Source organism: Kickxella alabastrina (genome assembly GCF_025024165.1).
Source record: "Kickxella alabastrina strain RSA 675 chromosome Unknown BX661scaffold_14, whole genome shotgun sequence".
NCBI classification, from domain to species: domain Eukaryota; kingdom Fungi; phylum Kickxellomycota; class Kickxellomycetes; order Kickxellales; family Kickxellaceae; genus Kickxella; species Kickxella alabastrina.
The window spans coordinates 505989-527855 of NW_026251485.1; the positions used below are offsets into that span (position 1 = coordinate 505989).

Below are 21867 nucleotides of genomic sequence, written 5' to 3' on the forward strand. Positions count from 1 at the left end.
CCCTCGAATGTCAAGCATGATCAGAAAATTGATTAATCAAGTGGCTTTTCACTGCGATCACACTGACAGCTGCAAAGAAATATTCACAGTTGTGATGGGAGTCGGTTTTTTCTCATGGTTTCCCAACTTTTATTCCAACTTTATGGGCAGGGGAAAAAAGTTGAGAATTTAGCGTGCTTTTTCAATAAAAAAACTGATATATCGGATGTTTCAATAAACAAAATCTGAATTGATGAAGGCGGTGAAGGGCAAGTACAAGCTCACCAAGGCCGAATTTAAACTTGCTGTTAGCAAGGGCTGGTACACTGCCATCGTCGCGACTGAGCGCGCACTGACCTGTGCAGAGTTAAAAAAGAATCAAGCGCATATTCAAGACCCTAGCGATAACTATCTTTGCATCACAGCCTAAACAGAATGTCTCAAGGATTAATAATCAAGCTCAACATCTCCGCTGATCCTAATCTTTAGGCAACCAATTAAAATATTTTGCTTTCCACGGAAATTATCGCTCCTGTTTACTTATTGCACGAGGTTTATGAAAGGTTTCCATCACAGCCGCGTTATCTCCCAATCAAGGCGAGTTTCTCATCTGCCTGCCAGCCTGAAATTACTGTCGCCTTGCATTTCATATTTTTTTATTCATGGGTTAATTCAACTTTTGTCTTTCTTTTTTATTTATAATCACTACCACCACTCACATTTTTAATTCTCCTTCATTTATTCAAAGCATGGCGTCCGGAGTAGGCTACAGGGGTGAGTAAGATCTGTGAGGCTTTTTTATTTCGAATTCAGTCGGATGTGGATGGGGATGAGGAAAGGCCAAATAAAAGGAGCAACTGTCGGGTATCGCTGCATTTCAGAAAACCATTGCGCTCAGCCAGGCAATCACATAACAAACAACACTAAAGTCCTGGAATCCCTCTTTATTTTTTCAACAAAAAAACGTTAATTAAAGTGTAGGAACTAACCGCTGCTTCCCATTCTGGGAGGACTTCCAGCAGTGCTATTTTAGCAGCACTCAGAAGACGCGCTCGGACTGTGTCAACGCCAAGGAGGATTACTTGAGTGCCTCCACCACTTTAAAGAGATTGCACGTGTGCGCACTATCCAGGCCGTTGAACGGGACAACTATGCGAAGAATAAGGCTAATGGAACGGACCATAAGATTATATCGCTGGCTTCGGCTGGATCCAGTTAGTTTGACTTTTTTTAGTTCCCACCGTGTATAGTTTACCAAACATCGTCTTCACTCTCTCTTTTTTATTTAACTGCTTTATTATCGCTATATAGATGTTGGCTTTTATCTTTACATACATACACATACACATGGATGAAGTCACACACACCATTTGTAACTTTATTGCGAGCGCACATATTTCTTGCAGGTGAAAAGACCTTGCAAGAAATGTGCTGAATCAGTGTGATTAAATCAAGTTGGATCAAAAAAATGCACCAGTGAAAAAAAGTGAAAAAAGCTTGACTTGTGCTTGTCATTTCGTGCTTGGAAGCGGCAAAGAAAAAATATCACCAATTCTCCAACTTTTTTATTTGATCTGGTCAGTTTTTTTCATACTTGCTTGTTTATTTTTATTTGCACTTTATTGAAATCGGCAGCCTTGTACCAAGACGAACAACAATGTCAAAGAGAAAGCATTCGAGCATAAAGGTACGAGATAATAATAATAGGACAATAACAAAATGACATACCAGCTCGCGCTGTTTTTTGCCTTTCCTCCTTCAGACATGGCTTCATATACTCAACACGTATATTAATAATTATGTTTCTCCCAAAAATTCTTATATATTTTTTGCATCTTAGGATGACAAAGGCAGTGCCACAAAGCTGACCGAAAGCGTGCGCCGGTGGGAGGCCAGCGTGCTGAGCAGCCAGCAGAACCTCAACGACATTGTGGAGATATTCGGTGTGGCTAAAGGCATTAAAGATGAGGCAGCCTTCGTGGCAATTGGCTCCCTGGGCCGCATATACACTGCTTTGTGGGCAAAAGGACTCATTACACGGCACAAGGATCGGGAGAACCCAGCGTCCTCAAAGGTCAGCGACTGGCTTCGCGACAACTATAACCAGTACACGGATCTCCTGCGCACGATGATCCGGAACGGCGAGGCAGCAATGCAGGTTGCAGCTTTGAAGCTCTCGTTGCAGATGCTTGGGAAGGAGGGCCAGAATATGACGCAGTTGTCTGGCGCTTACGAGTTCCCTAATGAGGGATACCTGGCGACCCTCGAGTGTGTTTTGGATAATAACAAGGCCAGTGAGCATTTGCTGCGTACACTGGCTGACTCGTATCTCAACTCGTACGATGACCTGCGGATGTACTTTTACCGCGACGTGGCCAAGATCCTGTCGCCCGACTATGATCCGTTCAAGGGTAGTCGACGCAATGGCGCCAGCAGCAGTGCATCGCGTGCCAGTGCACTTTTGGAAGGGACCGAGGTGTTTGTCCATAATGCATTTACGGTGATGAACATGGTGCGGGTGATGCCCAAGGCAGAGGTGGCCCAGCTTGACTCCATGTGGGTCAGCGTGCCTGAGGGCCAAAAGGTCGAACCTGCAGTGCTTATTCCGGCGGATCACAAAAAGGCGTTTAGCGAGGCGTGGTTGGCGCTGATGCGGCAGCCGATGACGGCGGATGTTTACAAGCAGATCCTCATGATTCTGCACAAGCGCATTATGCCGCACATGGTGGATGCCAAGAGCCTGATGGACTTTTGAGCAACTCATATGATGCCGGAGGATCCGTCAGCTTGCTGGCCCTCAACGGCCTATTCACGCTGATTACCGACTACAACCTCAACTATCCGCAGTTCTATGAGAAACTTTATGCGCTGTTTGACCGCAACCTTTTCCATGTCAAGTACCGCGCGAGGTTCTTCCGCCTGTTTGATATTTTCCTTGGCTCCAGCCATCTGCCCGCATACCTGGTGGCGGCGTTCATCAAGCGTATTGCGCGCTTGGCTCTTTCTGCGCCACCCTCGGGAGCAGTCATTGCTATTCCTGTGGTCTACAACTTGCTCAAGGCCCATCCTCGGTGCATGGCGCTGATCCACCGCATGCCCGGATACGACGACGAGACCGGCGAGGAGACAGTCATTGAGGGAGAGGATCCGTATTTGGCTGACGAGCCTGATCTGGCAAAATGCATGGCCATCCATAGCTCGCTGTGGGAAATGGAGACGCTGCAGAACCACTATTACCCGAACATTGCTACACTGGCAAAGATCTTTAGCGAACCCTTCCATAAGCCAAAGTTTATGCTTGAGGACTTTTTGGATCATACGTACGCTACGTTCTTTGAGAGTGACAGCTCGCGTAAGCTGAAGAAGGCACCGGCGTTGGCCGTCCAGACGCCAACCACGCTGCTGCGCGCAGGAGATGCTATTGGCGAGTTTTTGGTTCTTTGAATCTATTATATTGGGATAATGGAGGTATGACAGATTTAGGTTGCACAAAATTTGATTTATAAAATACAACAATTATACTTTATTTGACCATATTTAGAATTACTGATGAGACTACAACAACAATACCAGATCTGGTTGGTATATTCTGGAATTAATCGCGATATGCAGGTTACGCAAAAAAAAAGCTAGACGCAAAAAAAGGGGGAAAAGGCAGGATCCTCCTGCCCTTACATAAAGCGGCGCTTGATTAAAAAAATCGGCTGTTTTAAGTTTGTATTTGTTTATTTGTCGCACAAATTGTCCAGTAAAAAAATATATTTATTTGGAGGTTACTCCTTGACATCAGCAGCAGCAACAGCAGCAGCTGAAACACCGTCCTCAACGACAGCAGGGGCGCCCGAGCTCAGCTGAGCCTTCTTCTGGTTCAGCTGTTCCACCTGGTGGTTGTGGTGGTTGGAGCCATGCGGATGAATGCTATACATATCATTGACCTTCATATCCCCAGCCAGCGCGGCCTCCAATGCAGCACTATTATGCTTCGCATGCTTGTCTCCAGACTTATCGCTCAACGAAGCAATAGCGGCGGTCGAAAGAATACCAATAAGCGTGATAAGCTGAGCGTACATTCTGCCTGCACGGCCTTCTGGGTTCCAGTCATGCCTTCTGCCTATACAGGTGGTAAAGCGACCCGGAAATACCCGCTAACCAGGTGTACCCGAGAATCGACCATCTATGTGCTGTGATGTAATCCGAGGATTTCTCGATAAAGGTGTTGCGCACGGCAATAGCCTCTTGGCGCCTTAGGGCCTCCTGGCGTTCCTCGGGCTCCAGCATGGTGAGGTATTTGTTGCGCCGGTACTCCGCGCCGACATGCTCGCCGCGGATGTAGAAGGCGCCGATGGAAGGGCCGAGGATGAGGGCGGTTTTAGCAGATATGGGGATGCTGCGGTAGGTGGGGGAGAACCTGTAGGCAATGGCGCTGAGAACGCTACCGCCGATAAAGGTTGCACCGAGGGCAAGCAGACTGTCGCTCATGATCACCTTGTCGAGGGCCTCGGCGTCGGCCTTTTTCTGTGCGTATCTAGAAGTCATTGTGTATATAATATAAAAATGATACTAAAGAATGAATAATAATTAAAATAGTTGTAAAACGAAGAGAGAAAGAAAGTAAAGATGAAAGGATGACTATCTCAGACCTTTCAAAACACAAAACGAGATAAGCGCTTTATATATTCGAGTATGCGAGTAATCATTGTGTCACGCCACTTTTGAATCGTTGGTCGAATGATTGTTGTTGCGGAGCTCCTTCATCTTTACCAAACTTTAAAGGTGGGGGACTTTTATGATGGGTCGCCTGAATTACGGTCAGCGCTTTGAGCTGGCTCGGGACTCTCGTTTCATTGGCCTGGCATAGAAATAGAGAATGCTGTTGATATGGCCAATGCTCTGACAAGAAAACAAGAAAAGGGTTGGAAGGTCTGATGTCAGAATTGTGACCCCTTGCTTGCTGCATAAACAAAACCCTTTTTTCTTCTCAATTGGATTTTTTAATAATTGCATCTGAATTCAATTTCAACTCAATCACACACAGAGCGCTGCTATTATTATTGATTTATTAATGGCAGATTCGGCAGGCGGGAGCGTTGTTCCGCGGGTAAGCATCGCTATCCTGGGCTTGTTTGTTGTCGTCTCTGGGATCATGATATATTCTGCGGCCAGAGATGAAGGCCATAGCGGAGTTGAAGGAGAGGGAGAAGCAGCAGGCGGTGGCGGCGGCAGAACCAAGCCGTAACGACAAACGCTGACGGCGCACACCCATCGGAAGCCGAAAACACAAGTACAAACGCAAGCACAAACGCAAACCACCGCTGCGACGGACGCAGTCAATCAGGCGGCACCGGCGGCGACAGCCATCTGTGGACACGCATGAAGTGAGCACAGTTGAGAGCAGCCCGGAGCCAGTGGCTGCAGCAGCAGTGGCAGCAGCGGCAGCTGCTGCTGCAACAGGACCCGACTTGCTTGGCTCATTCGAGTCATTCGACTCTGACTCGTCCGACTCTGAATCGCCAGCCGACGCCAACATGAAGCTGCTGCACCTGCTGTGCACACTGGCCGAGGACGTATCGCGGCGCAACGGCATTGTGCACCGCGGCACCACGTGCAACAGCTGCCGCGAGACGCCGATCCGCGGCGTGCGGTACAAGTGCGCGCAGTGCGCCGACGTCGACCTGTGCAGCGCATGCGAGGCGCACGATCTGCACGCACAGCACATGCTGCTGAAAATCAACGTTCCGCTGCCGCCGCTTGTGAGTGCGCGCACGCCGCTGGTGCGCCGCATGTTTCCGGGCGTGCTGGTGCCGCGGGACTTGGACCGTAGCGTACGCAAGCGGCTGGAGGACGCGACGCACTTGGACCGCGCGGACCTGAGCAGCCTCTACGGCGAGTTCTGCGTCCTGGCATCGGCTGAGCATGGCACAGACGTCATTACACGCGACACGTTCTACCGCTGCCTGGGGCAGTTTGGTGGCGCGCAGTCGGTGCTGGGCGCGCGGCTGTTTGCGTTCTACGACGCCGACGGCGACGGCGCATTGACCTTTGAGGAGATGGCGTGCGGGTTTTCGGTGTACACGAAGGGCTCGCTGGACGAGAAGGCCCCGGCTGTGTTCCGCGCGTACGATGTTGATGGCGATGACCGCGTGGGTCGCGACGATCTGCGCACTATGCTGGAGGCCTTTGCCGACACGAACCGCGAGCTGACCAAGAACATGGTGCGCAGTCTCGAGAGCGACGTCCTGGACGAGCCGGCCAAGCTGCTGCCGGGCCAGCCCGTGTCGGCTGCCTTCACAGCGCACATCCCGCGGACTCACCGTCGGGGCTGGAGAAGGACGTTGTGGCGCTGCGCGCCCAGGTTGAGGCGCGGCGCGAGGACGTGGCTGCGCGCCTCGAGGTGCTGGAGTCCGTGCGCGACCACACCGCCCTGCTGCCAATCACGGATGCACTCCCAGCTGTCGCTGGCAGCGAGTCGCTTGCGCTGAGCGCTTCTGTAGACGCTCCGTCGAGGCTGGAGCTGGCGCTGGCTCCGACATTCTGGCATGACCGCGCAGAGGACGATGGATGCGCTGTCATGGAGGCACTGGGCCATGATGCTGTCGCCATGATGGTTGACGAGATCTTCGCCGAGGCCGTGCCTGAGGACCCGGATTTTATGACATATGCTGAGTTCCTGGCACATCTGCGCCGTAACTCGAGCCTGGCAATCTATCTCGAGGTGCTGGGCACTATTTTTTAGTTAGTTGCCAAAAATTGAAATGGCTTCACGCGCGTCGATCGCGTTTTTCTCTTTTTTTTACTTCCCCCTTCTCACCCCATCACGTTTGTTTGTTTGTTACGCGCCGCAGTCGAATAATAAACGAAAGATTTGTCCATTTCTTTTCTATTTTCCACAGAACAGTTGGAAAACATTTTATTTTATTATTATAAAACTTGCCATTGCTCGCATTCAGAATGACCGCAACCGATTCAGCAGCACCACCCAGCCGCGAGACAGGCAATTCAGAGGAAACCCAGTACCTCTCGCTCATCCGCGATATCCTGGAGACCGGCGAGACGCGCAACGACCGCACAGGCACCGGCACCATTGCACTTTTTGCACCCCCACAGCTCCGCTTTAATCTCAACAACGACACTTTCCCACTTTTGACAACCAAGCGGGTATTCTGGCGCGGCGTAGTCGAGGAGCTCCTCTGGTTTATCCGCGGCCAAACCGATGCCCACACTCTGCGTGCCCAAGGAGTGCATATTTGGGACGGTAATGGTAGCCGAGAGTTTCTGGATTCGCGCGGATTAACGCACAGACGTGAGGGTGATTTGGGGCCTGTGTATGGGTTCCAGTGGAGACACTTTGGGGCAGAGTATGTTGATGCTGACAGGGATTATACCGGACAAGGCGTGGATCAATTGAGCGAGGTTATAAGGAAGATTCGTGAGGATCCGACGGATCGCAGAATATAATGAGTGCGTGGAATCCTGCTGATATTCATAAAATGGCGCTGCCTCCGTGCCACATGTTTGCCCAGTTCTTTGTTTCTAACCCAGGGACGGATCAAGCCACGTTGTCGTGCAGATGTACCAGAGATCGTGCGATATTGGGCTGGGTGTTCCGTTTAATATTGCTCGTATGCGCTGCTCACTAGGCTGATTGCAAAGGTTACGGGGTTGAAGCCTGGTGTGTTTGTGCATTGCATGGGGGACACACATATTTACGCCAACCATGTGGAGGCCCTGAATGTGCAAATTGAGAGGGAGCCGAGGCCGTTCCCGAGGCTTATCATTAACCGCGTTCCGGAGAGGATTGAAGACTTTACCATTGAGGATCTGGAACTCGTCGGGTACACGCCCCATGGCAAAATCCATATGGACATGGCTGTTTAGTTATATTTTTTATCCCTTTTTTAATTCGTAATGAATATAAACCATTTTTAGAGCACTTCCAATATTGCTTTTGAATGCGCACAACCTCATCACGACCTCTTTGCCCAAAACCGACGGCCCCGCGTTGAAACACTCGGGACTTCAACCTTTGGATCCCAACCCCCATCAGCCTTCCATTCATCCCTGTAAACCTGCGGACCTATCGACACGCCATTAATCTCAGCTGCAGACAAAGTTGCATACGCATTATATATGGCCTGCTCGGGAATAAACCAGCCCTCCACTTGATACCCAAAAGCGCCTTGACGCATCCCAAAGCAGAGTTAGCAATGGCGTCCAGGTTGTATCCACCCTCAAGGGACAGAACGATTTTGCCGTTGTTGATTTCCTTCAGCATATGGGTCATTGTGGCGTAGCATTCGGGGCTAACATTGCATTCGCCGATGGGATCGCATATGGCTGCGTCGAAACCTGATGCGATGATAATGAAATCCGGCCTGAATTGCTTGGCCACGGGATTATGAGCTGATTAAACGCATATAGGTAGTCGCCATCGCCCATACCGCTGGTTACCCAAGGGATATTGATATTGAACCCACGCCCGGCATCCTTGCCGACCTTATCCATATTGCCCTCGTTACTTGCCGGGTAAAAATCACCACCATCGTACCTATGCAAAGAGCAATAAAGTACGTTGGGATTGCGGATAAATATATCTTGAATACCATTACCATGATGAATATCCCAGTCTACCACCATGATGCGCTCTGCCAACCCATTCAAAAGAATATCCTCGATAGCAATAGCAATGTTATTCAAAAGACAGAACCCCATAGCCTTAGACTTGCAAGCATGATGTCCCGGTGGTCTAACTATAGCAAATCCACTATCCAACCTCCCACTCACAACCTCGTGACACAACGATAATAGCCCACCAGCACTCAACTTTGCGCAATAATAAGATTCAGAACAGAGATACACTGAATCATACTTATTCTGCTCATCTATAAGCGACGCCCTTTCCATTACTTTGGTTTTCTCTAGAGAATTTATGTAGTGGCTTCGGTGGACTCGGAGGATTTGTGTGTCGGTTGCGGGGAATATTTTTACTGCGTGCATAAGGCTTAAAAGGTCGGAGCGTTCAAGAAGGTTGTGGATCCAGTAGGTTCGCCGTGGGTCCTCCGGGTGCGGATCATCGGTGTCGTCTAAGTCGCAGTGGTATTGCATACGCAGGTCGTATGCGTAGCCTACGCGCGGACTAAAAGCCCTCAAAAGCCCTTTTCGTGTTGCTTTTCTCGGCATATGGTTTAAAGGGGAATTGTTATATTTTTTTGTCGAATTCAAAGATAAAAGTAAGAGTTGAATTGGATTGGATTGGATTGGCTTGGAACATTAAAAAATTAATTGGAACGTGAACATGAATTAACAAATAAATAAGGCCAGGTAAGAATAATAAGCAACAAATCCGCGATGTAAATATGATGCGACTCTGCTTTTATTGGGATTTGTCGAACAGAGAGCGATAGCAGCCTTTCTAAATTAATAAGGCAAGTGTAATCCATTAATCCACAACCAACCCACCTGATCAGAAAAGAGGATATCCTCTGTTTCAAATAAAATTGCTCAAAAATGCATGTTCACGCCATGGGCACAAGCTGATATGAAAATTAATTGCAGGTATTTGATATCTCGGTGTGTAGACGCTTATATTTCTTATTCATATCTACATATAATACATGTGTATTTTTGGCAATCATACCCAATGTCAGATATTGCTAAAGTGCTATACCAAACACTATATTGGACAGTTATTGAGCAACAATATTGTCTATATTGGTCGCACAAGTGCTGGATACCAAAATTTTTAGAAAAAAGTGGGGGAAAATTGTGGACGAGCGGGATGCAAGGAGGTAGGAAAAGACATACGAGTAATTGAAAATGAGAATAAATTGAGAAAGAAGATTGGTATGGGGGAGAGAGAACGAGTGGGTGGTCAGCCCAAGTTTTGAAGACTTTGCTCGAGCCCGTTCATTTCAATTCTCCATTTGCATTTTTTTAAATTTTTTGTAACAGCATGCCTTTTAAACATTTACAAATTAGAATAGAATAGAATAAGCGAATAAACAAGTGAAATGTGGGTGCGTTTAATTAAATTCGCAAACCCCTGATATTTCTCAAATTGACAATTGTCGAAGTGCAATTAATTCCATAGAACAACCAGCATGCAAAATCTTGGCTAGGCATGTTAGCGGATTTCTTTGCCCTTATAATTATAGCTTATTGAATAAGGACAAAAAGTAGAGACGAAGGGGTAAAGCGTACCAAGTCTTGTTTTTGTCTTATAAAATATTTACAGCGACATTTAAAAGCACATTAGCAGAAATACAATGGGCACAGCTACATACATATCAAAAAATTAGGGGTTTTCAGCATGATATATAATGAGCTGTAATTTTTCAAACATAGGATGTATTTATTTCGAAGTTTTATGCGGCCAGCAATATTATATAAAGCACACCGTTTGTTACAATTCCCAGCAGCCCTTCATTTCATCAATTTGTTTGCGCATTATAATAGCGTTTAATATTCATTTTTCTACACCTTAAAAAACATATATATTGCACACAACTATGGATAAAAAGGTAAAGGTTGATATTTATGATTTAAAAAGTAAAGGTAAAATTAATTTAACTGTAGATGAGAGTTGGGGAGAATTGAGCGAAAAAGAGATCCTCATTAAATTGGGTTCAAAATGCAAAGACTGTTATTTTCGTCATGAAACGTTCATATATCCATCCGACTTACAGCCCTTGAAATTATCAAGAAAGCTTTGGATTCAAAATTAGATTCTTTGATGTTTAAATATGTTCCGAAAGCCATATCCGTTAGCGTGAAAGATAACAAAGGTACAATAAAACTTGGAGCTTTGATTGCACAACAACGTTTGTAATGCTAAAGCAGGAATATGTGCAAAAACGCAATCTAAGCCAAGGTATGGATAAAATTAGTTTTAGTTATAATAATAAACCTTGCCAAGCTTCAAACAAATTTGGGACCTTATAATTGGTAGCTCAATAACTTTAAAAGTTATAACTAAATAAGTTGTGTTGGAAATGGCACGACAAGGCACGAAAATATATTGTTCGTGGTATCGCGTTGCATATATCAAAGGTACGACTCCAGCACAACTTAGTACATGTATTTCGTTCATACAGTCCGCACATTTTATATGTAGTTTCCATCATGCAAATACTATTATAATTTTTTCAGCGTCTTTGCAACTTTTAAATAAACAAATGCTTGTGCAAAACAAGATAACATTTAATGAAAGTATTGCTTTTATAAATTGTAAATGACAAGCTAATTGAAATAATGTTCTTTTTAAATGATGATTTTATTTGATAAACACAACCACAAAACACACAAACAATTGTATAAATCTTTTTTCTTGGACAGCTTGGGACAGAAATACACAAAATAGAAGGAGCAGAGTGTGCCAATGATTCGCCGTTTCCAATAAGAACAGCACGAGTGAGCTGCTTAGGAGACGATGGTGGAGGCGGTGCTGGCAACGCTACACAAATGCAAAAAAAGAGACAAGCAAAAAAAACAGTTCGACATGCAAAATGATAAAGTAGTTAGTAATACAGCCATTTGACGACTATCGCAAAGCAAAGCAACGCGCGCGAGCCTTCTGTCCCTTTTTTGCTGTATAGTGACAGTAAAAAAGTGGAGGAAAAGGCATCACGCTCCCCAAGCGCAATAGAAAAATATCCACTGTGCTTGTTTGACATGGAGAGGAGACAGCGGAGGTCCATAATAAAACTTGCAGGTTTATTATATAACTCCCGCTACCCCGTTTGCTAAACCCAAGGCAATGTCCACATAAAAAAACACGCATACAGATCAAACAAAACTGACAAAACATCAAAATGGATACTTACTACTTCCAGTTAGGAGGGAGCTGACCGCAGGCAATGTAGTAGCGGGCAAGACGGCTGATACGGGCCTCAATGAGAATCACGCGGTACTTGGCGTCAAAATCCTTGCGGTTGCGCTCGAGGTGCTTGCGGACGGAGACGGCCTTCTTGATAAGGAAGTACAGGTCCTCGGGGATCTCGGGAGCAAGGCCGTTGGCGCGCAGAATGCGGACAACCTTGGTACCGGTAATGGCGTTGACGAGGGGGACACCCTGGGAGTCACGCAGAATGACACCGATCTGGGAGGGGGTGGTACCCTTGCGCGCCAGCTTGCAGATCTGCTCGCAGACGTCCTCGGGGGTGGCCTTGACCCACGACGCCGGGGTGCGGCGGTAGGGGGCAGCAGACTTGCTGATACCCTTGCCGGAAGTGTACATGCGACCCATTTTAGAGAATTAGTTGTTTAGGTGAATTTAAAGTACTAAAAAAAACCCAAAGGTGAGATTTGCGTGAATGTGGAAAGAGAGATTCAAAAAGTGCTTTTTTCGCCCGCGCGCTTTATTTTGCTCGCTGGCATGGGTGGATTGGAAAGAGGAGTGGCGAGGAATGAGAGAGAAAAATTTTCACTCGCAGCTCGGGCACATAAAAAAGATGGAGGGTCAAGGGCTCGCTATGCACTTTAATCGGCTCGCTCGAGTCGATAGCCAAAGTGTCAGGTGACACTTGCGCGCAATTGTTGGTGGTTGGACCTCATTTGTTTTTCTTTGTTTACTTTCTGATTTTTTAGACTTAATTTTCGTCTCCCGCTGTCAACTTGTGCGTTATTTAATATTTTGGTTATCTTTTCTTGTTTCTCGCATTTCCACTATCACACAATTGAAATGTCCGCTTTTACTGACACAGCCGAGGACGGGCTTCAGGCTGGCAAATTAACAAAAACATTCTCGGAAAGAGGAACGATGTGCCCAAAGCACAGCCACGCAGGTCAACAAGGCAATTCGGCGAGCCAGCACGAAAGAACGGCAGCGGCACAACAGTAGTGTTGGAGTCATTTGGCAACATACCTCACGACCCATTTCTCCCGGACAATAAAAGTATCGCCAAAGCAGCTTCCAGCGATGCAGGCATCCACAGCGGCAACAGCGACAGCGACGACCCGGAAACACGGCAATGTTCCTGGACGAAACCGAGGAGGACGAGCTGAAAAAGTGGTTCCGGGAACGCCCATGGCATTCGAAAAGCTGGGACAGCTGACAGTCAAATCTATCAGAGACAGCGGGTCAGCCAGACACCCAGGAGGCCACCGTTGCCTGCGGAGATGATAGACAATGCAGCCATGGAGCGCGGCAGATTCAGGTATGCAGACGACAAGGAGTCCCCATCGAAGAAGGGCAGGGGGAGCAGCCTGAAGAGCTAACATTGATGTCATGTTTTCCAAAGCTGACACTCAAGCCGCTGGCGGACGACATAGTAAGAGTACAGATGTCGCCCATATGTCAGGGCTGTGCTCCAGCTGAAAGCATCCAAACGGGCGGGAAGCATTTTAAACAAAATCAGGAGCGGGTCGTCTTCGAGCGCTGTGGTGCCGGATTATATGTCTAGGCCAGATGGAGCCGAGCGCACGGGTCTGCGAGTCTCAAGCCGGATTCCAGGCGGGAGAAATTGTGCCGATTGTGTTGCCGACCACACTGCAGGGAAGAGGTCAAACGTTGCCAGTCGCGCAAACCGGCGAGAGGAGCAAGATTCTGGAAATCCAGAAACCCGCTGCGCCTGCCACAGAGAAGCCCGATGCATCGTTATTATTCAGGACATATTGTCTGAAAAATCCAATGGATCCCAGCCATTGGCTGTATCCGAGGACAGCAACAGCAACAGCAGTGGCGTCGATAAAAACAGCGGCGAAAATGCGGACGAGCAAATGTGCACGCCGCTCAGACAGCCCATTACCAAAGGAATGACTATGTTTACAAAGACGCCGAGAACAGAACAGCGTCGGCGGATTGATAAAGTGCGCGTATTCTTTCGCAACAGGAAGCTGCAAATGGACGAACAGCCCGAACCCGAGGTCATAGCACCCAAGCACAGTTCGGACAATATCCTGGTCAGCTTTGACAACATGAGCGAGCACATGCTGAGCGGAGTATACGGGCAATCATCCGACCAGCTGTCTCAACTCAGCTCGATCCGCCCAGACGACAGTTCTGAAATGCTCGAGCAGGGCGACGAGACCAATACTAACTTGAGTCTGCCAGAGTCCTCGTTTTTTCTGAGTGTCACGGGAAAGCAGTTGGAGCACAGGTTTTACAGGCCTGTGCCGCTGGTTCTAAACAGGGAGGACCCACCGCGCTGGCCTGGTTCTCGGAGAAACAGCCACTCTAACCTTATTGATCTCTCGTCGCGGCTGAACTCGACTATTGATGTGTTGAACACTGGACTGCAGGGGCAACTGATGCTCGACAACGATGCGAGCCAGAGGTGGATGTCACTGAGCTGAGCATGGTTGTGATGCCGCCGAGAGGGTAGGCGCCCAACTAAGTCAGAGGCTGGCCGATTCGGGCTCTACTGAGCCTGCTGCCGACCAGCCCAGTGGTTTTCGGACATCACCTGCCAGTGTTGAGTTTGAGGGCCAGGTGAGGACGCTGCGCGAGACCATGCTGGAAACTAAAGACATTGTGTTTGCTATTCAGCGTGAGCTCAACCAGCAGAGCGCGGCCAGTCGTCAGATGAGTCCAAGCTAGACGATATTGTAAGACTTCTGGGTGCCCTGGACATGCGTTTGCACATGCTCGAGGACCGACAGCGCCAGGAGCTGGCATTGGGCCAGCAGCAGCAGCAACAACAATATCAGCAGCAGCCTCAGCAGCAACCTCAGAAGCAGCAGCAGCGGTCGATTAGCTCTGGGTCAACAAAAGTGTATGCCGAGCCGCAACAGCAGCAAGACATTATCAGCCGCATCGGCCAGCTCGTTGTCTTTTGCATGAGCAGGTACCCGCTGATGCTCATCGGCGCACTGTTTATCATCCTATTGGCTGAGCTGGTAATTATCGGCGGGCTCGCTCCCAGCATGCAGAGCGTGCGAGGGGTGGGCAGCTTTGCGCTTCATGAGGTCAAAAGACACATCAGTGCGCCGTCGATGCCGCCGTCCTGATAGCGTACGCACGAAAATTACAAAATTATTTTTTGATCAACTTGTAACCTAATATATGCTTTTTATTTTTTATTTTGGAAATTAAACCACTGCCTGCATCTGTGGTTATTGCTCCAAGGATGCTTGCAGGTAGTGGCAGATGACCGCGTACACCTGGGTGCACACGCCAGCGCTCGCCTGGATCGCCTGCTCGGTCTGTGCAGGCGAAGTCTTGCCGTGTTGCAGCAGGTACGTGACCTCATCGGCGCTGGGCATGCGCGCCATCATCAGCGAACACTCGGCCTTGTCCTCCTCCTCCTGCGTGCAATCGTAGATCCACTGCGACCCGCTCAGCGCAACAGAGCACGCTGCCACACTGTCATACAGCTCAATTCCAGCGTCAACTAGCGCGGCTGAAATACAATTGATCGCGGCACTGATCGTGGCGGCCTTGCCGTCGCTCTCGATAACCGTGACAAAAGCGTCGATGCTGGCCTTCGGGTACGCCTCCAGACGAATGCGGGCGAGATGGCCTGCTCGAGCATCAGCGCAATCTCCTTCTCATCTGAGGTCCGCATATGCGATCTCTTCCAGCTGCACGAAAAGGGCGCGTACTTGAAGTCGCAGTCGAATGCACCCATGCGTGTGTTGCTCTTACGGCCCTGGCGGGGTCCGTAGATGGCACAGCTGATGCGAATCTTGCCCTGCTCGTAGTAGGCTGATCCCGAGGGGCAGGCTGCTGAGGACGCTTGGGGCGAGAGTGGTCCAGTTTTCACGAATATCGGCCGCACAGCGTTCTGTGCCCGTCCGTCGGGGCGGCCAGCGGATGAGGTGGATGTGGGTTGCTTTGGGTATATGGGCTCGACGCTGCGCTGCGGCCCATTAATTCGTCTCCGGTCAATAATATTGGCTGACATTGCTGTTGGTTTGAAACTTTAAAAAAATATTTTAAAAAAAGTGCTAAATTTGGATATGTAAAGGTTGACAACACGCAACAGCTGAAAAAAACGCGAGAAAGGAAAGTAAACCTTTGCTTGGGCTGCGAGAAAAATGAAATTGGCTCAACTAAAAATATCAAGTGATTAGCATTTTTTGTTGAGCGTGCGCCCTAATTTTGAGAGCAAGGCTTATTTGGCAGCGTTTCTTTGCCTCTTTGATTTTCTTTTTTTCTCTTTAATTTCATTCATTTTGAATTACTCTATACCACTTCTTTTTCCATACAACCTTGAATCGGTTTTGCAATAGCACAAACGACGAAAGAACGCGGGCGATAAAATAGGCGACTTGTTTACACAAAATTTTTTGTAAGTATCAAAGTCTCAGATCCCCGAAAACGAAAAGGGTAATTCAATGCCAAAGAGTCGGCATGATGCACTTAAAGTTCAAATCCCCCTTTCTCTGTATTTTCCCTGTATTCTTTGTTTTACTTGTTTGTAGAATTTTAGACACGCAAACTTACAGACCAACGGGTATACATATCTTTCTCATTCAAAATAATGACAGACGTTCAGGCAGCAGGCAGCAGCGACAACATCACGCAGGAAGTCAAAACAGTTCTCAACGATGCCAAAGACTTTAACGCCCTGCACGGACTCAACTCGGAATGGACGCTGTGGTTTGACAACCCGAGCAAGCGGACAAGCACATCGAACTGGACAGCCAACCTGAAGGAAATCGTGACTCTGAAGGCCGTTGAAGACTTTTGGGGCGTGTACAACAACGTGGCCATTGCATCGGACCTGCCCAACGGATCCAACTACCATCTGTTCCGCAAGGGCGTCAGGCCCATGTGGGAAGACGCAGCCAACGCGCGTGGTGGCAAGTGGGGCTACCAGTTCCAGCGCAGCATCGGCGAGAAGGTGAATGAGCACTGGCTGCACACTCTTTTGGCCTGCATTGGCGAGTCGTTTGACTCGAGCCCCGATGTCTGTGGCGCCGTGTTCTCAAACAGAAAGAGCTGCTTCCGTATTGCCATTTGGACCCGCAACGCTGATGACCAGGAGGCGTGCGAGAACATCGGCCGCCATTTCAAGAGCGTCCTTGGCGTCAGCCATCCGCTGGAGTACTTTGCGCACAGCGACAGTTCTAAGACTGGCAACAGCGTTGCGTACACAGTTTAGACGCACACGAAAGAGGAGAACATGATTTTGGGTTAGATTTTTCTTTAAGGGAGAGCGCAGCTTAACATGGGTGCAGTGCATACTTTTTTATTTGTCGCAATACGAGAAATGTTGCGAAAAAAATGTTTTTATTTTATTTTGCAATCAATTTGCCATTTATCCCGCTTGCTTGGTGGAGCTGTTTTGTCGTTATACTGCCGAGTTCTGTCTTGGCATCAGGCTACACAATTGAAGCGACGAAGCGGCAAATGCCAAAGATTTCCTTTCTTTTTTCTGCGCTACTTTTGATCCCTGTGCAACAAACATTAACCTTTTTTTCTCTCTGACATCGGCCTCAATTTTTTTTAAAATATACTTGCACTCGCATTTTTTAGCACACGGCCGCAGGCTTTTCAAATTCAACTTCGATTCAGGGGATTACAATTCGCTTTCTTTTTTTGCTAGGTTCGATATGAATAACATAGGCCTCAAACTCGCTCGTCCAGGCGCGATCGCTTCATCGCAACTGCTCTGGGGCGGCCAACTGGCACTGCGCCTTTTCAACAGCGCTGCAGCCACCAGCGCCAGCACTGGCTTCAAGGCCAGCACCGGCATATCCACACACAGGCCAGCACCGGCATATCCGCACCACAGGCTCAATGACCTGGAAGCACCGTCAGCCGGCCCAGGTTCAGCCTCTTCCAAGCTTGACAAGTTACACCAATCAATTTGGCCTAGATGCAAAAACGCCAAGACCAGGCCCACTGCACACTGCTGCCCATTGTCAGCCAAAGCAGCCGTACACACAAAGACAGTCCTTTTCCATCTTTTCCGCTACCATTCTACAAGCGCCCTTTTTCTCCACTTCTCTCCCACCATTATCAAGTCTCTATTTACTCTTTCGCGACCTCAGCAGCTTACTAGATTCATTTTACCAACTCGGAGATTCTCTACATCGACCACCACATTTAAATCTCTAGTACCGAGCTTCGCAAGAATGGCCACACACTACTCAATTTCTGTTCCCACCACACCAGTGTCGACAACATCGTCGTCGGCTGCGTCGTCTGTTATTGCACGCAACCTCAGCAGCGGGCGCGAAAGGAGCGGCAGTCCCAGCGGCAGCGAGGCTGAGGACAGTTTGCTCAACAAAGACTTGGAGCGCGGTACAGAGTCATCAGGCAGCCAAGGAACAGCCGGCGGCAGCGAGCCCAACGACAAGAAGCCCAGCCGCTTTAAGGTGCTGATGCAGCAGTACGGGCGCGTGGCCATCGTGGCATACCTCATGGTTTCGTTCATCGACCTGGGCATCTGCATATGGGGCGTGTGGCTGGGAGGCGACAGCCTGGTGTTCACTATCAACTCGTACCTGGGCCAGTACATTCCCAGGCTGCAGAAGGCTGCACAGAAGATGGAAGAGGGCGAGAGTGGTGGTGCGGACAAGTGGGCGACCATTATTATTGTTGGATATGCCGTGCATAAGTGCTTGACGCCGCTGAGATTGGGCATAACCGCGGCCATTTTGCCGTGGTCGGCGAGAACAGCTCAGCGCTTGGGTCTGACCTGGCTGATCCCAAAGTCTGCGCCCAAAATTACTCACAAGCCCTTGTCCAACGCTGCGGACGCCATCCGGAACAAGCTCAAGTGAGCATAAAACACGTATGCTTTTTAGCCGTTTTTTTACCATTATAAATCAATTTTGAAGCGCCAAATGCGCATGTGATTTTTTCCTAGTGTAATTACCCTCCGCCAATTATATCTCGCGTGTTTTCGATGCGTTAATCGATCAAGACCAGATTGAACCTTTGCTCTTTTTTTTTCCTCGGCGATGAGCACATAGCCCAACGATAAATTCCGATAAATCCCAACAAAAAACAACTGGAAAAAATTTTGCGCTCCTCGTTTTTTGGATGTAAAATATTTTTCCTTTCACGGACACACTTAAAAGGCAGCTTGCTGCCCGCTGCGGCCTTTGGTCGATTCTAGTTTTTTCCTCCAGTGTTTGTTTTTTTGTTTTACTTGTACATTTTTATATCAATACCCACTCCTATTTAACGCATTCCTTTTGTATAAACCAAAGACAATGTCCTACCTTCAAGCTATCCCCGCCGACGGCAAGACCGACGAGCAGCGCTATGACGAGTTCATCTCCTACATGTTCGAGGAGGGCGTCATTGAGAAGGCTCTCGAGAACGACTACGATGGCGAGTACCAGGGTCTTATTCAAGAGAAGATTGCTGCCGATCTGTCTCCCATCGGCATGGTCTACGACCCCGAGGACAAGGAGCTGTCTGCCGCTCGTCACCGCGCCATGCTGGTCCGCGCTGGAATTGACGGCGAAGTCCGTGAATTGTGCAAGAGCCTTGATGATAACATTAAGTACGATCTTTCTGAGGAGGACCTGGCCACGATCAAGGAGTTGGAGCTGACCGAGGAGGAGATTGAGGATAACATTATTGTTCGCCCCTTCTGCCTGTACGAGGTGGATATCTCTCACATGTACAAGAAGGATTTCAAGGATCTGCCCGAGAACGCCGTTGACTTTGCCAAGATTACCCTTGAACACGAGATGGACTGCGCTTATGAGGATTCCGAGGATGAGGGTGATGATGACTGGGAGATGAGGACCAATGAGGAGGATGAGGAGGAGGACGATGAGGAGGAGGATGATGAGGAGGAAGAGGAGGCCACTTCCAAGGGCAAGTCTGCTGCCGCCGATGTTGATGAGGATGAGGATGATGAGCATGTCCATGGCGAGCACTGTAGCCACAGCCATGACGCCATCAACCTCAGCGACGAGGAGTTCCCCTTCGAGGATGATGAGGTCACTGCCGGTCCCGCCGAGCTTGGCCTTGCCCTTCTCAAGGACCACAAGCAGAGGTTGTCTCCTGCTGGAGAAGGTCTCTGGCTCCAAGGTGACTCGTTCAAGACCTACCACTTCCCCGGCCGCTACTACGTCGTTGCCTGGCTCAAGGACTTTGGTATCTACGGTATCCGCATTTCTTACCCCATGATCGTCGACGACGACTCGGATGACGAGTTTGCGGATGAGGATGATGACGAGGAGGATGATGACGAGGAGGAGGAGTCTGGCTCGAGCAGCAAGAAGTAAGCGATTTTCCTTTCCTTTAGTTACTGAATGTTTAAAAAATATTCGTATAATTTGAACCTGCCTTATAATTCGAATGTTTCTTTTTGTATTTGAGCCCCCCTTGTGTGACTGGAAACATGTGTGTGTATTGTATAAAACATGAGAGTAAAAAAAGGTTGCAGTCAACTAGTCGTTTGTCCAGTCAGACATCACGAGTACTGTAGCGTTTTTCATATAGCGTGTCTGTTTGAGACACACTATATAGACGACGCATTTAGCACAATTTTATTAGTTTTTTTGTCACTTTAAAACAATATATTTTCAACCAAATATTTTGATACTTTATTTTTTTTAACACGAACAAATACTAGGAGCAAACACACCACTCTGCGAAAATGGGGCTTTGGTATAATGTATCTAGCGTCATTGAAATCGACTTTGATGAAAACAATGCCAACAACAAAATCAAATCCCCGGTCGCCATTCCTTATAAAGAAGATACAACAGTTAGAAAGGTAATAGAATAACTTATAAAGCTCCTGAAGTACGACAGTGTTGAAAATACTATTGTTTATTACAAAAATACTCGCCAGTCGAACTGCAAACCAACGAGAAAATTTCCAAATACGCAAATATTGGACAAACTCTTTTCTTCAGATAATTTTTCAATTTTTCAGCAGTGGTATTTGTTTCATTAATTCAAATTTAATACTAGCTGTCTGAAATATTCCTTTTTAACACTCTTGCAAACAAGTACTAATGTTGTAATTTGAGGGGAGCACTAGTTGTCTAGTGTTAAAAGTATGTTTGGGTTTTGTTATAGTTTTTATTATCAAGGGAATCAAAAGTAGAACTAGGGCCAGCTTAATCTTATATATATATATATCGTCGTCTTTGCTGTGCATTTCGCTAGTTGTGCACTTTGCTGGTGAGAACTAGTTCTTCTACAGACTGGTGTCTTGGGGTATCAAGGTTATGATCCTTGCATATGCGCACTCATACATATATATATATATATTATCAACTGGGGGCCATATCAAGGTGTCAACATTATGTCCCCTGATTTGATCCTACATGGTACCATCTATGCCCTGTTAATCAGCATGTTGATGAAAACTCGTTTCACGATTCTCAACCTCGATATCCACTTCCATATCCTTGGGCTGCGCAACATTGCTAAGAATATATTGAATATTGAGATACAGCAGACATGAACACTGTCAATTTTTTGGGCCATCAACTTTTGTATTTGGTGTATATTTTACCCTGATGGCCCAAATAACATCTCGGTTTTATTATGAATATACTTTAGTACAACTGCATATATCAGTGTAAGTTGCGTGATGTTTGCTAGTTTGTTGTTGTACAAACTAATATTAAAGATAAACTTTTTAGAATTTATACATGGATTCTTGTGTAATAAAATGCCTAAATTGTAAAAAAAAAATATATATATGAAGCCCTAAACTTTAAAAATTGAGCACCAGGCTTAGAACGGTCTATTGACGACATACTGTTATGTAAGAGGGGGTGGGGAGCACTACTATGATAGTGCTAAATGATGGGTGTGGAATTATAAGGGGTTTTATTACTAGTGTTTTAAAGTGCTATTATCGCCGCCCTCGCCTTATATATATATCTTCTTGTCTTGTGGTATTCATTGCAGTTGTGTGCTCCTTTGCGAGAACTGGCCCTTATGAAAGTAACCCAGTCTCTGATATGGCATAGTTGGCGTATCCGTATTCTCACGCCCAGCACATCCATTTCAGGACAGGC

The 21867-nt window shown here is 47.6% G+C and overlaps 11 protein-coding genes across 11 annotated transcripts; 7 read left to right on the top strand and 4 right to left on the bottom strand.

The window, feature by feature from the left end:
• Window positions 1-570: 570 nt before the first annotated feature.
• On the top strand, window positions 571-1451 carry BX661DRAFT_184035 (uncharacterized protein; the record flags this gene model as incomplete). Its single annotated transcript, XM_051536382.1, has 2 exons — window positions 571-753; window positions 961-1451. Coding segments are annotated over exons 1-2 (263 nt in total), but the record flags the coding sequence as incomplete, so codon positions are not given.
• A 185-nt stretch (window positions 1452-1636) lies between these two features.
• BX661DRAFT_213937 (CBF/Mak21 family-domain-containing protein) lies at window positions 1637-3750 on the top strand (the record flags this gene model as incomplete). The annotated part of the gene is made up of 3 exons (XM_051538746.1): window positions 1637-1666; window positions 1820-2563; window positions 2611-3750. The coding sequence occupies 3 exons, from the start codon at window positions 1637-1639 to the stop codon at window positions 3421-3423; spliced, it is 1587 nt and encodes a 528-aa protein (XP_051391098.1). The 3' UTR covers window positions 3424-3750.
• BX661DRAFT_184038 (uncharacterized protein) lies at window positions 3681-4676 on the bottom strand. Its single transcript, XM_051536383.1, has 2 exons — window positions 4097-4676; window positions 3681-4050 (listed from the first exon to the last, which is right to left on the bottom strand). Exons 1-2 carry the CDS (start codon window positions 4513-4515, stop codon window positions 3753-3755), a joined length of 717 nt encoding a protein of 238 aa, XP_051391099.1. The 5' UTR covers window positions 4516-4676; the 3' UTR covers window positions 3681-3752.
• Window positions 4677-4921: 245 nt separating this feature from the next.
• On the top strand, window positions 4922-6712 carry BX661DRAFT_206025 (uncharacterized protein; the record flags this gene model as incomplete). Its single annotated transcript, XM_051538609.1, has 3 exons — window positions 4922-5077; window positions 5334-6191; window positions 6332-6712. The coding sequence occupies exons 1-3, from the start codon at window positions 5042-5044 to the stop codon at window positions 6710-6712; spliced, it is 1275 nt and encodes a 424-aa protein (XP_051391100.1). The 5' UTR covers window positions 4922-5041.
• Window positions 6713-6927: 215 nt separating this feature from the next.
• BX661DRAFT_194074 (thymidylate synthase/dCMP hydroxymethylase domain-containing protein) lies at window positions 6928-7854 on the top strand (the record flags this gene model as incomplete). The annotated part of the gene is made up of 3 exons (XM_051537848.1): window positions 6928-7389; window positions 7428-7598; window positions 7630-7854. The coding sequence occupies 3 exons, from the start codon at window positions 6928-6930 to the stop codon at window positions 7852-7854; spliced, it is 858 nt and encodes a 285-aa protein (XP_051391101.1).
• A 192-nt stretch (window positions 7855-8046) lies between these two features.
• Window positions 8047-9299, bottom strand: BX661DRAFT_33788 (uncharacterized protein). Its single transcript, XM_051539089.1, has one exon. The coding sequence runs from the start codon at window positions 9154-9156 to the stop codon at window positions 8257-8259; it is 900 nt and encodes a 299-aa protein (XP_051391102.1). The 5' UTR covers window positions 9157-9299; the 3' UTR covers window positions 8047-8256.
• A 1930-nt stretch (window positions 9300-11229) lies between these two features.
• BX661DRAFT_184042 (40S ribosomal protein S13) lies at window positions 11230-12369 on the bottom strand. Its single transcript, XM_051536384.1, has 2 exons — window positions 11799-12369; window positions 11230-11428 (listed from the first exon to the last, which is right to left on the bottom strand). Exons 1-2 carry the CDS (start codon window positions 12218-12220, stop codon window positions 11395-11397), a joined length of 456 nt encoding a protein of 151 aa, XP_051391103.1. The 5' UTR covers window positions 12221-12369; the 3' UTR covers window positions 11230-11394.
• Window positions 12370-14978: 2609 nt separating this feature from the next.
• BX661DRAFT_184044 (ribosomal protein S5 domain 2-type protein) lies at window positions 14979-15924 on the bottom strand. The gene is given in 2 exon segments (XM_051536385.1): window positions 14979-15361; window positions 15373-15924. The coding sequence occupies 2 exon segments, from the start codon at window positions 15816-15818 to the stop codon at window positions 15028-15030; spliced, it is 780 nt and encodes a 259-aa protein (XP_051391104.1). The 5' UTR covers window positions 15819-15924; the 3' UTR covers window positions 14979-15027.
• Window positions 15925-16011: 87 nt separating this feature from the next.
• Window positions 16012-17161, top strand: BX661DRAFT_184045 (translation initiation factor eIF 4e-like domain-containing protein). Its single transcript, XM_051536386.1, has 2 exons — window positions 16012-16205; window positions 16339-17161. Exon 2 carries the CDS (start codon window positions 16398-16400, stop codon window positions 17019-17021), a length of 624 nt encoding a protein of 207 aa, XP_051391105.1. The 5' UTR covers window positions 16012-16205; window positions 16339-16397; the 3' UTR covers window positions 17022-17161.
• A 427-nt stretch (window positions 17162-17588) lies between these two features.
• On the top strand, window positions 17589-18727 carry BX661DRAFT_184050 (uncharacterized protein). Its single transcript, XM_051536387.1, is given in 3 exon segments — window positions 17589-17629; window positions 17648-17814; window positions 17850-18727. The coding sequence occupies 2 exon segments, from the start codon at window positions 17660-17662 to the stop codon at window positions 18646-18648; spliced, it is 954 nt and encodes a 317-aa protein (XP_051391106.1). The 5' UTR covers window positions 17589-17629; window positions 17648-17659; the 3' UTR covers window positions 18649-18727.
• A 356-nt stretch (window positions 18728-19083) lies between these two features.
• On the top strand, window positions 19084-20112 carry BX661DRAFT_199034 (uncharacterized protein; the record flags this gene model as incomplete). Its single annotated transcript, XM_051538289.1, has 1 exon — window positions 19084-20112. The coding sequence occupies one exon, from the start codon at window positions 19084-19086 to the stop codon at window positions 20110-20112; it is 1029 nt and encodes a 342-aa protein (XP_051391107.1).
• Window positions 20113-21867: the final 1755 nt, after the last annotated feature.